Genomic DNA, 13,021 nt, shown 5'->3' with positions numbered 1-13,021 from the left:
CCTAAATAGCTTCCTTTACCTTAGTGCAGTCCTCCTACAGGAGAGTCAGGACACTCTCTACGTTGCAGATAGAGAAAGGAGCTGTGTGTTAGTGGGCGTCCTGACTCTCCTGTAGTCCAAGGGAGGGGGCGAGCACGACACTCCACACCAGGGAGAAAGTCTTGCATTACTGTGTGGAGTTACAGACAGAAGAACAGGAAGTGAGGATTTCTCAGAAGAAATAAGGACATTTAAAAGCAAAATGGATGGATGAGGTAAGTGAAGGAGGACTGCACTAAGGTAAAGGAAGCTATTTAGGGGAAGAAAAAATTGTACCTTACAACTCCTTTAATAAATAAATAAACAGCAAAATACTATAGTACAGTGAAAGATGCAAACAAATCCATATAGCTTTATCTAAAATAGACTAGGGATAGCTGGGTGTGTTTTCTTTTTTCAAGGACTAAATGTAGGAATGATTATACCTTCTTTTGCATTTTAAACAAACAGATCATTTCCTAATGGCCATAAAAAATAAAAAAATAAAATACACAATTGTATACTTACCAACTTTTCCACCAGTAATTGTGCTGTTTTGCAGGAAGCCCGAGTCTGTGGAGGAAGGGGACTCTGGAGACCAACCTTTATGTCTTTTTTTTGGAGGCCCAGAATTTGTTACATTTCCTTTGAAATAAAGTAACAAATGATCAGAACACCAAATACAAAGTGATACATTTTATCAATGTATCCAGGCTTTGAAAATACTAGATTTTACTTATTCATGGAAATTTTGAAAAATGTTCATAGATGAATAATGGTCATCAATGAGAAAGCCGCCCTTCTAAGGCAATGAGCAGCAGCCCTGCAAAACTCAAATACAGTGGGTAGGAGTGTGTTTTTTCCCTCCTTAATCATACATTAATAATTAAAAAAAAAGTACAGTTGCTTACAGTATATGTTATACAATTATGTTTATTTATTTCTTATCATCCTCTCACTGCCCTGTAATGTGTTCCTTAATTGAAAAAAAAAAAGCCAAGATCACAAAGTATTGGCATTACTTTCATTGAAATAAATACAAGATAAAAATATAAAAAGTTTAAGATGAATATCCAAAAATAAAAACACCTGCTCTGAGAAATACAGAGGCTATGCTAATCACCATCAGAAAATGCTTTAATGCTGCTGTACAAGAAACTGTCCACATGGTGGCAGCAGAGCAGTACTGGGTGAGCTTTACTGACAGCCAGCTTGTCAGAGTTGTGTACTGTGTTGCCGTCGATTAAAGAGGAGCTCCAGGTTCCTTCAGAAAAAAATAAAAGTAAAATACTGTAGCTGCTGATTTTTAATATTAGGACCTGTCCTGGAATCCAGCGGTGTCTTCACCCCAGCTGATTTTTCAATCGGCTCTTGCGTGATGCCCCCGCCATTTCTTTTAAGGGAAATCACTTGACTACTGCGCATACGTGAAGTGCGCTATGGTTTGTGAATGGCCCGGTGGCAAGGGGAAAAGGAGAAGGGGGCCGAGCTGCGGAAATGGGAGCAGGTACCTATCAAAACCAGGTACCCTTTCTTTTTAGGCTTTCTTTCTTCTTATGTTTACCTGGCGATCCTGCCAGTAAGTCTGTTGTTTTAAAATAGAAAAAGCTCTCTTGCAGTTACAGGGTTGAGACAAACCATTTAACATTGGCATGGGTGCTTAAAATGATCGGCTTTTATTTACTGTGTTTATCTAAAATGTTATCCCAAAAGGAGAAAAATTGTTTGCCTGCTGTAATTGATTTTTATTGGCTGGAGTTTGGCTTCAATTTATTAGTGCGTTCAAATCTGCTATTTAATCTAACACTCTCCTCCTCCCAAATTTGCCCCCTATGCCCATTCATACAGAGTGGGGGCACTCGAATACAGGAGGTGTGTTACTGCCCAAATCACCAGGTGAAAACAGAGGGGGAAAAGCCAAAAAAGAAAAAAACAAATACAGCCACCACATCTAATGTTTGGTAAGCTGCAATGTATTACATTTTTGATTTTGGGATTAATGGCGCTTTAATAATGTTTAAGTTATTACTAGGGTTGAGCGAACCCGAACTGTAAAGTTCGGGTTCGGTACGGACTTTGGGTTTTTCCCGAACCCGGACCCGAACCCGAATAATTGGAAAAAGTTTGGGTCCGGGATCGGAGTTCGGGGGGAAAAAAAATGCGCGGAGGTCCCCACAAATTCAATAACCAGACCCTTTAGGTCTGGTATGGATATTAACGGGAACCCCGCCGTCAATTTAAAAAAAAAATGACGTGCGGTTCCCCCTAAATATCCATAACCAGACCCGTTATCCGAGCACATTGACCTGGCCGGCTGCAGAAAAGAGGGGGGGACCGCACTCTGAACCGCACCAGGCCACATGCCCTCAACATGGGGAGGATGTCCCCATGTTAATGGGGACAAGGGTCTCATCCCCACAACCCTTGCCCGGAGGTTGTGGGGGTCTGCGGGGGGGGAGGCTTATCAGAATCTGGAAGACCCCTTTAACAAAGGGGACCCCCAGATCCTGACCCCCCCTGTGTGAAATGGTAATGGGGTACCATTTCACGAAGGAAGTGTAAAGTCTTGTAAAAAAAACACACACACACACACCGTAGAATAAACTCCTTTATTAATAAAAAAAGAAAAGAAAAAAACTCCAGCAGTGATAATCCACTCGTTCCCGGCTTCCTGCGTTGTCCTGATCCTGCGACACTGCGGGTGATCTCCAGCGATGAGAAGATCCAGCGACGGGGGATCTCCGCTCCAGCGATGAGAAGATCCATTCATCCAGCGCAGCATCACCGACCTCCTCTCACCGCTGGACACAGCCCAGCGAATGACGCGCTGAAGCTGTGACATTACTTATATAGAGGAGGCAGGGCCACCCGTCACGTAACCCTGCCCCCTCTGACGTACCCTCTGCTACGTCACTGGGGAAGCCCAGGAAGAGGGAAGCCGGGGCTTACCCAGTGACGTAGCAGAGGGTACGTCAGAGGGTGCGGGGTCACGTGACGGGTGGCCCTGCCTCCTCTATATAAGTAATGTCACAGCTTCAGCGCGTCATTCACTGGGCTGTGTCCAGCGGTGAGAGGAGGTCAGGGATGCTGCGCCAGATGGATGGATCTTCTCATCGCTGGAGCGGAGATCACCCATCGCTGGATCTTCTCATCGCTGGAGATCACCCGCAGCCGTAGCAGGATCAGGACAACGTTGGAGCAGGAAGCCGGGAACGAGTCGATTATCACCGCTGGAGTTTTTTTCTTTTTTTTTTTTCATTAATAAAGGACTTTATTCTACGGTGTGTGTGTGTGTGTGTGTGTTTTTTTTACAAGACTTTACACTTCCTTCGTGAAATGGTAGGGGTACCCCATTACCATTTCACACAGGGGGGGGTCAGGATCTGGGGGTCCCCTTTGTTAAAGGGGTCTTCCAGATTCTGATAAGCCTCCCGCCCGCAGACCCCCACAACCACCGGGCAAGGGTTGTGGGGATGAGACCCTTGTCCCCATCAACATGGGGACATCCTCCCCATGTTGAGGGCATGTGGCCTGGTGCGGTTCAGGAGAGGGGGGGCGCACTCTGTCCCCCCCTCTTTTTTGCGGCCGGCCAGGTCAACGTGCTCGGATAACGGGTCTGGTTATGGATATTTAGGGGGAACCGCACGTCATTTTTGTTTTAAATTGACGGCGGGGTTCCCCTTAATATCCATACCAGACCTGAAGGGTCTGGTTATTGAATTTGCGGGGACCTCCGCGCATTTTTTTTTCTAAAAGTCCGTGTCCCATTGACTACAATGGGGTTCGGAGTTCGGGTTCGGGTTCGGGTTCCCGAATCCAAACTTTTTTTTTTAAGTTCGGGTTTGGACTCAACTCTAGTTATTACCATTAACATTTGCAAGTGAATACAAAATAAATCCTCTTTTGGAATTGTCTGGATTTTTTAGAAACGCTTAGAATAAACAACTTTACCTCCTTATGTATGAAAGTGATTCTGCCATTATATTATTTATTTATTCCAGGTACTTATAAAGCACCATCAATTTACGCAGTGCCTTATATACAGTGCCTTGAAAAAGTATTCACACCCCATGACATTTTCCACAGTTCTACATAGTGAACATTTGTCTGATGAAAAAGCGAAAAAGTCTGTCCGTCGGAGGTTTGTTGTCAAAAAGTCTGATCGTGTGTATGGGCCTTATTAAACTCCTGAGGGCTTCACAGACAAGCTGTATTTAGGCTCCATTCACACCTATGCATGTTTCTTTTTGCGGTGCTTGCTGCGTTTTTTGACAGGCGTTTCTACTGCGATTTTACCGCGATTTGAGTTTTTTTTTTTTAGTCGCCAATTTTTTTTGTACTTTGTCCTTTAACAACCAGCTATAAACAGGTTTAAAAAAAAAACTGCAAATCGCGGCAAAATCGCGGTAAAAACGCAATACTTGCGTTTTGGATGTGGGTCCATTGAATTCTATGTGAAGATAAAACACTTCACTCACTTTCCTTCTGGGAGCCTAAAGCCTAGGAAAAGGTAAATATGAGCACAGATATGCCACTCATTAGAAAAAGCAGAAGTTCTATTCTTAACCAAACAGACTCTGTCGGGTAAACCTCATAAAGATATGGAAAGCAAGGCACAGTAAGAAAGCACATCCTGATAATGTAATCAGAAAATATAAAATATACAGTATTAGGGCTGTGGAAATTAACTATTAATTCCTCGATTAATCGATTAATTTTTTTGATCGATCAAAATTCTTAATACAGAAGATGGTCAGAGACTGGAGAAACAATACAGGAGACAGTCAGAGACTGCAGATATAATACAGGAGATGGTCAGAGACTGCAGTTTTAATACAGGAGATGGTCAGAGACTGGAGAAACAATACAGGAGACAGTCAGAGACTGCAGATATAATACAGGAGATGGTCAGAGACTGCAGTTATAATACAGGAGATGGTCAGAGACTGCAGACATACTACAGGAGATGGTCAGAGACTGCAGACATACTACAGGAGACGGTCAGGGACTGGAGAAATAATACAGGAGACTATCAGGGACTGCAGATATAATACAGGAGATGGTCAGAGCCTGCAGGAGACGATGAGGGACTGCAGACATACTACAGGAGACGGTCAGGGACTGGAGAAATAATACAGGAGACGATCAGGGACTGCATATATAATACAGGAGATGGTCAGAGCCTGCAGTTCCTATGGACATAAGTAGATAATGGCCGATCGGCTCTCACCTGACCCAGCAATACAGCAACAACGGTTCCTCTGATCAGGAGTTGGCTCACTCTGAATTGCCAATGGATACTCCGCTGGGTAGAGCCCAGATCTGTATTCTGGCAATGACTCCATTCCTTTCTCTGCCAGGGATGGCACTAGGCTGTGTGGCTTTCCCTCCGGTGGCGCAGGGCAGCGGGGTTCTCTCAGCACTGTCCTCTCCCTCTGGAGTCCTGGGTGCACTTCCCTGAAAGCTTTCCGGGGGTCCTGGCTCTCTCTCTCTCCCATTCAGCTGAGCATGCCGTGTGGGCTGCAGTTTCTTTGTTACAGTGGGGCTGCCAGTCCTCGAACTACATGTCCCACAATTCCCTTTCTCTGCTCATTTTTCTATTCTATTTCTTCTCTGGCCGATATGAAGGCGGGGAAAAAACATAAAGGGTGGCTGTGCTGGCAAGCGCCACTCACTAGTACAGCATTGTGCGTGAAGAGGAGGAGGAGGAGAGGGAGTGGGAGGAGGAATGAAGAGCCCGCAGCTGTAGTGGCGTCACTAGGGTTGTTGTCACCCGGTGCGGTAAAACATGGTGTCACCCACCTTCCACCACCTATAGTCGCCCCTCAGTACAGACCCCCTCCACTAAGTATAGACCCCCTCCGTCAACGCAGACTCCTCACTAAGTATAAACCCCTCCCTCAGTACAGACCCCCCAGGACAAACCACCCCCCTCCATTGGTACAGACCCCCCAGGACAAACCATCCCCTCTCAATTAGTACAGACCCCCCTCCATTAGTACAGACCCTCCTCTATTAGTACAGATCCCCCTCAGGACAAACCACCCCCTCCATTAGTACAGACCCCCCCAGGACAAAACACCCCCCCATTAGTACAGACCCCCTTCCAGTAGTAAAGACCACCCCAGAACAACCCCCCTCCATTTGTATAGACCCCCAGGACAAACCAATCCCCCTCCATTAGTACAAACTCCCAATGACAAACCCCCCATTAGTACAGACTCCCCCTCAGGACAAACCCCCCTCCATTAGTACAGACCTCCCTTAGGACAAACCACCCCCCCCCCAGTAGTACAGACCCCCCCCAGACAACCCCCCTTCATTAGTACAGACCCCCAGGACAAACCACCCCCTCTATTAGTACAGACCCAACCAGGACAAACCCCCCATTAGAACAGACCCCAGGCATTAGTGCAGACCCCCCCCCAGGAAATAAAAAACATTAGTACAGACCCCCCAGGACAAACCCCCCCATTAGTACAGACCCCCCAGGATAACCCCCCCCCCCCATTCATGCAGACCCCCCCCCAGGACAAACCTCCCCATTAGTACAGACCCCCATTAGTACAGACTCCCCCCATAAGTACAGACCCCCCAGGACAAACCATCCCATTAGTGCAGACCCCCCCAGGACAAACCCCCCCATTAGTACAGACCCCCAGGACAAACCCCCCCATTACTACAAACTCCCCCCATTAGTATAGACCCCCCCAGGACAACCCCCCCATTAGTGCAGACCCCCAGGACAAAGCCCCCCCGCATTAGTACAGACTCCCCCCATTACTACAGACCCCCCAGGACAAACCCCCCCTCCATTATGGTACATAAAAACACCCAGGTGGCAGCTGCAGAGGAGAGGACAGTGTGCAGCCGCGCTGCCCGGGTGGAGCACAGATCGCCGCAGACAGGAGTTTTTTGACACAGAGAGGAGCAGAATATGTGTCAGGCATGGACCGCCCCCTCAGCGACGTGACTGAGTGGCTAGTGTCTCTCCACACAGAGACAGCCGCTCCGATCTCCGGCTTCTTCACTCCCCTCCTCTAACAGGAGGAGGAAGGGGGGACGGCCATAGTATAGGAAAACAAGGCGGCGGCGGGGAGAGCCGACTGTCTACACGAACAAGAGGAGGAGGATTGAGGGGAGCACTCTGGCGCTTCAGCGCCCCCACCTCTGTGGCGCCTGGGTGAACTGCACCCCGCGTAGGATCGGCCCTGTGAACATGCATTATGCATGACTTAGTATGTGATAAACCTACCTAATACCATGAGTTTGGTAGCAGTTGAATTCAGTTTATTTGACTGCTGGGTACATGTGCCATTCACATTCTGATATGGCACTCCTGTTTGTGCCTGTAGATAGCCATTATCTCCTGTAAAAAAGAGAGATATTGGCATTGTGCAATTCTACTAGTATAACCTATAATGTATCAATAATACGATAGGGGTATAGTACCAAGTTATAACCTATAAGATCACACCTTTACAAAAGCATTGTGCCATGCTATACCCTATAACAGTGATGGCAAACCTTGGCCTCCCTGATGTTTTGGAATTACATTTTCCTATGATGCTTGTGCACTGTTCAATGTAGTTGAGCATCATGGGAAATGTAGTTCCAAAACATCTGGGTTGCCAAGGTTCGCCATCACTGCCCTATAAGATATCACTTATAACATAGAGCTATTTTAATATTCTGCCAAGTTATGAGATACTGTTTCCTAAAAGACAAAAGTACAGTTTCGGCATTGTGCATTTTTATGCTATAATCTACAGTATATCACCTTTAAAATAGAGCTGTTATCATTGTGCTATGATATAACCTATATGACCTATGGGATAAGGGTATAATTATTATCATTATTAATATATCACAGGTCAATCGTTTCTGCAGCACTGTGTGCATTATGCTATTCTACTGGTGTACCAGTATAGACAAAACACAATTTCCCATTACATCACTGGAAGGTGTTATACATATATGTGTGTTCTTTATTATTTTCAGACAGGGCAGCCATCACAAATTTTGGGGCCCCTTACACAGCTTTAGGCAGGGCCCCCCTGGAGCAGAACCAGGGGGAGGGGGGTTCTGTAATCTCTCCTCTCCTGACGCAAGATAAAACGTGGCGGTGGGGGGTTCCCAGGTGTAATGCAAAAAAAAAATGGGAGGGGGGCCAGCCGGGCCTGTAAGGGGCCCTGGGGACCATCGGGCCCCTTACAGGTGTAATGTGCAAAAAAAACGGGAGGGGGGCCAGCCAGGCCCCTGGGGACCATCGGCCCCCTACAGGTGTACCCCCCTGGCGGCCCTGCATTCAGCACTACATCTACTAATTCCCATAGCTCCCAACTGTCCCTGATTTCGAGGGACTGTCCCTGATTTGGAGCAATGTCTCTCTGTCCCTCATTCCTCCTCATTTGTCCCTCATATAAAATGCACTTTCTATCTATCAAAAAGTGTTTTCCAGTGATTAACCTTTCATCTCATTTCTTAAATTGCTGCATTTGTAAATTCCAAAAGCCAATATAAAGGAATATTAGTGGTAAAAAAAAGTGTCGGTTTTTCTGTAATGCGCTCATGCGACCGCATTCACACATACAGACGTTGGTGGAAGACCATTGGCGCAAACACCTTCCCATGGACACAGCAAGCCAATATAAAGGAATATTAGTGGTAAAAAAACAAACACCTGTGGGTTTAACCAATCTTGTTTTTTTGTACAATTCTCCTTTAAGGGGGCGTGACAAGGGGTGTGTCCTATGCCTGCATACTTTTGCTGATAGGTGTCCCTCATTCCCATCTCAAAAAGTTGGGAGGTAATTCCTTTTAACCCCCCTGGCGGTATTCCCGAGTCTGACTCGGGGTTAGATTTTTGTGCTAGGATCAGTAACCCCGAGTCAGACTCGGGCTCGCCTCGCTGGATCCACAGGCAGTGTTTACTTACCTTGTCCCTGGATCCAGCGATGCCACCGCGCTGTGTGAGCGTGCGGGACCTCGCTCGATTCACACAGCGTCCTCCTGTGCCGCCGATCTCCGTTCCCTGCGATGTTACGATGCACGGGAGCGGACAACGGCGCCAAATTCAAAAACGTAAACAAACACATTACATACAGTATACTGTAATCTTATAGATTACAGTACTGTATGTAAAAAATACACACCCCCCTTGTCCCTAGTGGTCTGCCCAGTGTCCTGCATGTACTTTTATATAATAAAAACTGTTCTTTCTCCCTACAAACTGTAGATTGTCCATAGCAACCAAAAGTGTCTTTTTATGTCAAAAATGGTTTTAGAGCAGTTAGAAAACAGCGATAATAAATTATAATCACTTGCAGAATTGGGTGATAGCTATTTGTGGGGAAATTCGTCATAAAAAAATAAAAGTAATGACAGCGACAATTCTGCAACTGAGCAAATTTCAGTGATTTTGAGTTGATTACATTATTGAATAATTTTTATTATAATTATATTATTATTTGTTATAATTATTTATAATCATTTATTATATTATAATTTATAATTTTGTTTTTAAAAAAAATTCATACCCGGGATGCCTACAAGACTCTTGTTTGGTCAGATTTAAGTGAGTTATTTCTAAAAATTACAGGCCTACAGTATAAAACGCCAAATTTCCTTGCAAATAATGGTACCGCTTTCAGCACCTTTTTTCTGAAAGAATCATACCGCCAGGGAGGTTAAGCGAATCGGCCCTAGTACTGGTATGTGTGTATGCATGCGAGACTTTAAAGTGGATGTAAACCCCAAAAAAAAAATTTTTTTTTATGTCACAATGTAGAGTATAAGATTTCCTATCATCTGTGCCCAGTCTTGCCACACAGAGTTAATCCAGCGCTGAGCAATCATCTTTTAATGTTCAGTGAAAATTAACAGAATTCCAGATAAAAACTCTACATTGTGACATCAAACAAAACATTTTTTTTTTGGGTTTACATCCACTTTAAGCTCCTTGAGTACGGGGAATGATGTGCGTGTACAGTATGTAAAGCGCTGTCTGTGCTATATAAATACCTGTTATGACTATTTAAACAAAATTAGGAAGACCAAGGATGATGTGTATAAACCCACAGCAACCAATCGGGCTTACTTTAGCCTGATTATTTATAAAAAATGATTTCTGCTTGGCTGCCCTTAAACCACCTTATTGCTCTTTGCACTGCCTTTATATGTAGTACAGTGGAAGTATGCTGAGTTCTTAGCTTGTCCTTTACCTGCTGGAGAGTTGGTGCTGGTCATTTGTGGAGCGGGGTCACCTAGTTTGCTCGCCATGAGAATTGTAGTGTCCTGCAGAGCTAACCCGGTGCTAGAGCACATACTGGATGAAGAGTGCCGGCTCCGCACCTCTTTAAGAAGATAAAATTAAAAAAATATATATTATTGCCAAGTTCCAATGACAGGACAGATTTTAATCTCTCAGAAGTCTAATGTACAAAATGTGCAAATATAACGATTCAAACAGACATGAGAAAATGTATGCCCGAAAAAATGATTGCAGAATTGATCTCAGTGACACACTGATGCTGCCTACACACCACCGTTATTCATGTCATGGAAAAAAAAAAACGATGTTTTTCTCGACGTGATTCTTGTCAAGCCGGCCTTGCACACACGATCGTGATAAAGAATGCTTGAGCAAAGCGTGGTGACATACAACACGTACGACGGCACTATAAAGGGGAATTTCCATTCGAATGGCGCCACCCTTGGACTGATTATGTTAATTTCCCGTCTCATAACTTGCTTCTGAGCATGCGCATTATTTCCCCCCCTCGTTAAAGCGTACACACGACCGTTTTTCACGACGAGAAAAATGACAACATGAAAAACGAAGAGAAAAAATAGCAGGTTCTAAATTTTTAATGCCCATTTTTCTCGTCGAGAAAAATGCTCTGGAGCCTGCCTACACATGACCTTTTTTCACGACCAATTAAAAAATTTTTTTTTTATCGCCATGAAAAATGGTCGTGTGTACGCGCCATTATAGCTAGACAGAGCCTCAATATTATCGTACAGAGAAAACAAATAGCATATGTTAAGATCAATTTAAAATAAAACCCTCATTTTTTTAGATATAAAACCCTACACATTTCCTTGAAGCATACTTTGGTTGTGGCACTGGCTCACCTGTACCCTTCCAGGATATCAGAGCACCTTTCGTCAGGAACCCCTGGATATTCCTGACCAGATAATACTTCAAGTGTTTCTGCTTTTTGGGCTGCGTGGTCAGCTTGAGGTTAATGTGATTGGAAAACTCCGTAAAATAGCGGAACCCTTTCTCTCCACATCCAACACAATTGCCACTAAATCCTGTATAGGAGAGAAAAGACAGAAGATATATGACTATCATTTCTCCAAAATATTACAGCGGACTGTTCTCCAAAATACAAAAACATGTATACATACTAATCAGAGGATATCCTGTTTAATGGCTAATGGTTTATTTATTTTTTACCCCACACGCACACAGGCATAAAGACTTGCTTCTTTAGGAAGAGTAAGACCACTCAAAAGTTATATTTTAGCTATAAGTGGCGTCTGCAGAGCTTAGTCACCCATTTACTTCTTAAAGGGGTTGTAAAGGTTTGTTTTTTTAATTTCTAAATAGGTTCCTTTAAACACTTAAGACCCGCACCATTATGCAGGTTAAGGACCTTGCCCCTTTTTGCGATTCGGCACTGCGTCGCTTTAACTGACAATTGCGCGGTCGTGTGACGTGGCTCCCAAACAAAATTGGCGTCTTTTTTTCCCCCACAAATAGAGCTTTCTTTGGTGGTATTTGATCATCTCTGTAGTTCATCAACATGGGGACAAGGTGCTTTGGTATGGGGGGGGGCAGGGCCTCCCTGCCCCAAAGCACCCATTTCCCCATGTTGAGGGCATGTGGTCTGGTATGGTTCAGGAGGGGGTGGGCGCTCGCTCATCCCCACCCCCTTCCCTGACCTGCCAGGTTGTGTGCTCAGATAAGGGTCTGGTATGTATTTTAGGGGGACCCCAGTTTTTTTTTTTTGTGCTATAAACAAAAATAGAGCGACAATTTTCAAAAAAATTCAATATTTTTTACTTTTTGCTATAATAAATATCCTCCAAAAATATATAAAAAAGTTTTTTTTTCCTCAGTTTAGGCCGATACGTATTCTTCTACCTATTTTTGGTAAAATAAGCGTTTATCTATTGGTTTGCGCAAAATTTATAGCGTTTACAAAATAGGGGATAATTTTATTGCATTTTTATTAATAATTTTTTTTTAATACTAACTTTTTTCGTGACTGCGACATTATGGCGGACACATGGGACAATTTTGACACATTTTTGGGACCATTGTCATTTTCACAGCAAAAAATGCTATAAAAATGCATCAATTACTGTGAAAATGACAATTGCAGTTTAGGGGGCACTGTAGGAGTTAAGTGTGACCTCATATGTGTTTCTAACTGTAGGGGGGCGGGGCTGGACGTGTGACGTCAGTGATCGTTTTTCCCTATATCAGGGAACAGACTATTACTGACACTGCCACAATGAAGAACGGGCATCTCTCCCAGTTCTTCAGCTCCGATGACCGATCGCGGGAAACCGGCGGCGATCAGGTCCGCGGGTCCCGCAGGCGCGGTTACCGAGCTTCGGACCGGGTCGCAAGCGCAACCCCACGGCTGGGCTTAAAGAGACACGTACAGGTACGTGATTGTGCCCAGCCGTGCCATTCTGCCGACGTATATCGTCGGTAGGGGGTCCTTAAGTGGTTAAGCTAGTGCACTGTTGGTTCACTTACCACCTTTTCCTTCGATTTCCCTTCTAAATGTTTTTTTTCTTTGTCTGAATTTCTCACTTCCTGTTTCTCCTCAGTAAGCTTGTCCCTATCACCTGGCTGGGGGTTAGTCAGCCAGAACAGCTTACCGAGGAGGAACAGGAAGTGAGAAATTCAGACAAAGAAAACAAAGAAAAAAAAACATTTAGAAGGGAAATCGAAAGAAAAGGTAAGTGAACCAACAATGCA

General features: G+C 44.6%; 1 protein-coding gene across 1 annotated transcript in view; it reads right to left on the bottom strand.

The window, feature by feature from the left end:
- The window catches only part of GREB1 (growth regulating estrogen receptor binding 1), a 213,598-nt gene that overhangs the window by 112,120 nt on the left and 88,457 nt on the right, over positions 1-13,021 (bottom strand). The window contains exons 5-8 of the mRNA XM_040348569.1: positions 11,155-11,337; positions 10,242-10,373; positions 7,274-7,387; positions 547-663 (exon numbers count right to left, since the gene is read on the bottom strand). Of these exons, the coding sequence (XP_040204503.1) occupies positions 547-663; positions 7,274-7,387; positions 10,242-10,373; positions 11,155-11,337 (546 nt within the window). The remainder of the gene's footprint in view (positions 1-546; positions 664-7,273; positions 7,388-10,241; positions 10,374-11,154; positions 11,338-13,021) is intronic.

Source organism: Rana temporaria, chromosome 4, assembly GCF_905171775.1.
Source record: "Rana temporaria chromosome 4, aRanTem1.1, whole genome shotgun sequence".
NCBI classification, from domain to species: domain Eukaryota; kingdom Metazoa; phylum Chordata; class Amphibia; order Anura; family Ranidae; genus Rana; species Rana temporaria.
The sequence above is the reverse complement of the archived record's forward strand: the minus strand, read 5'-3'. Positions and strand labels throughout refer to the sequence as shown.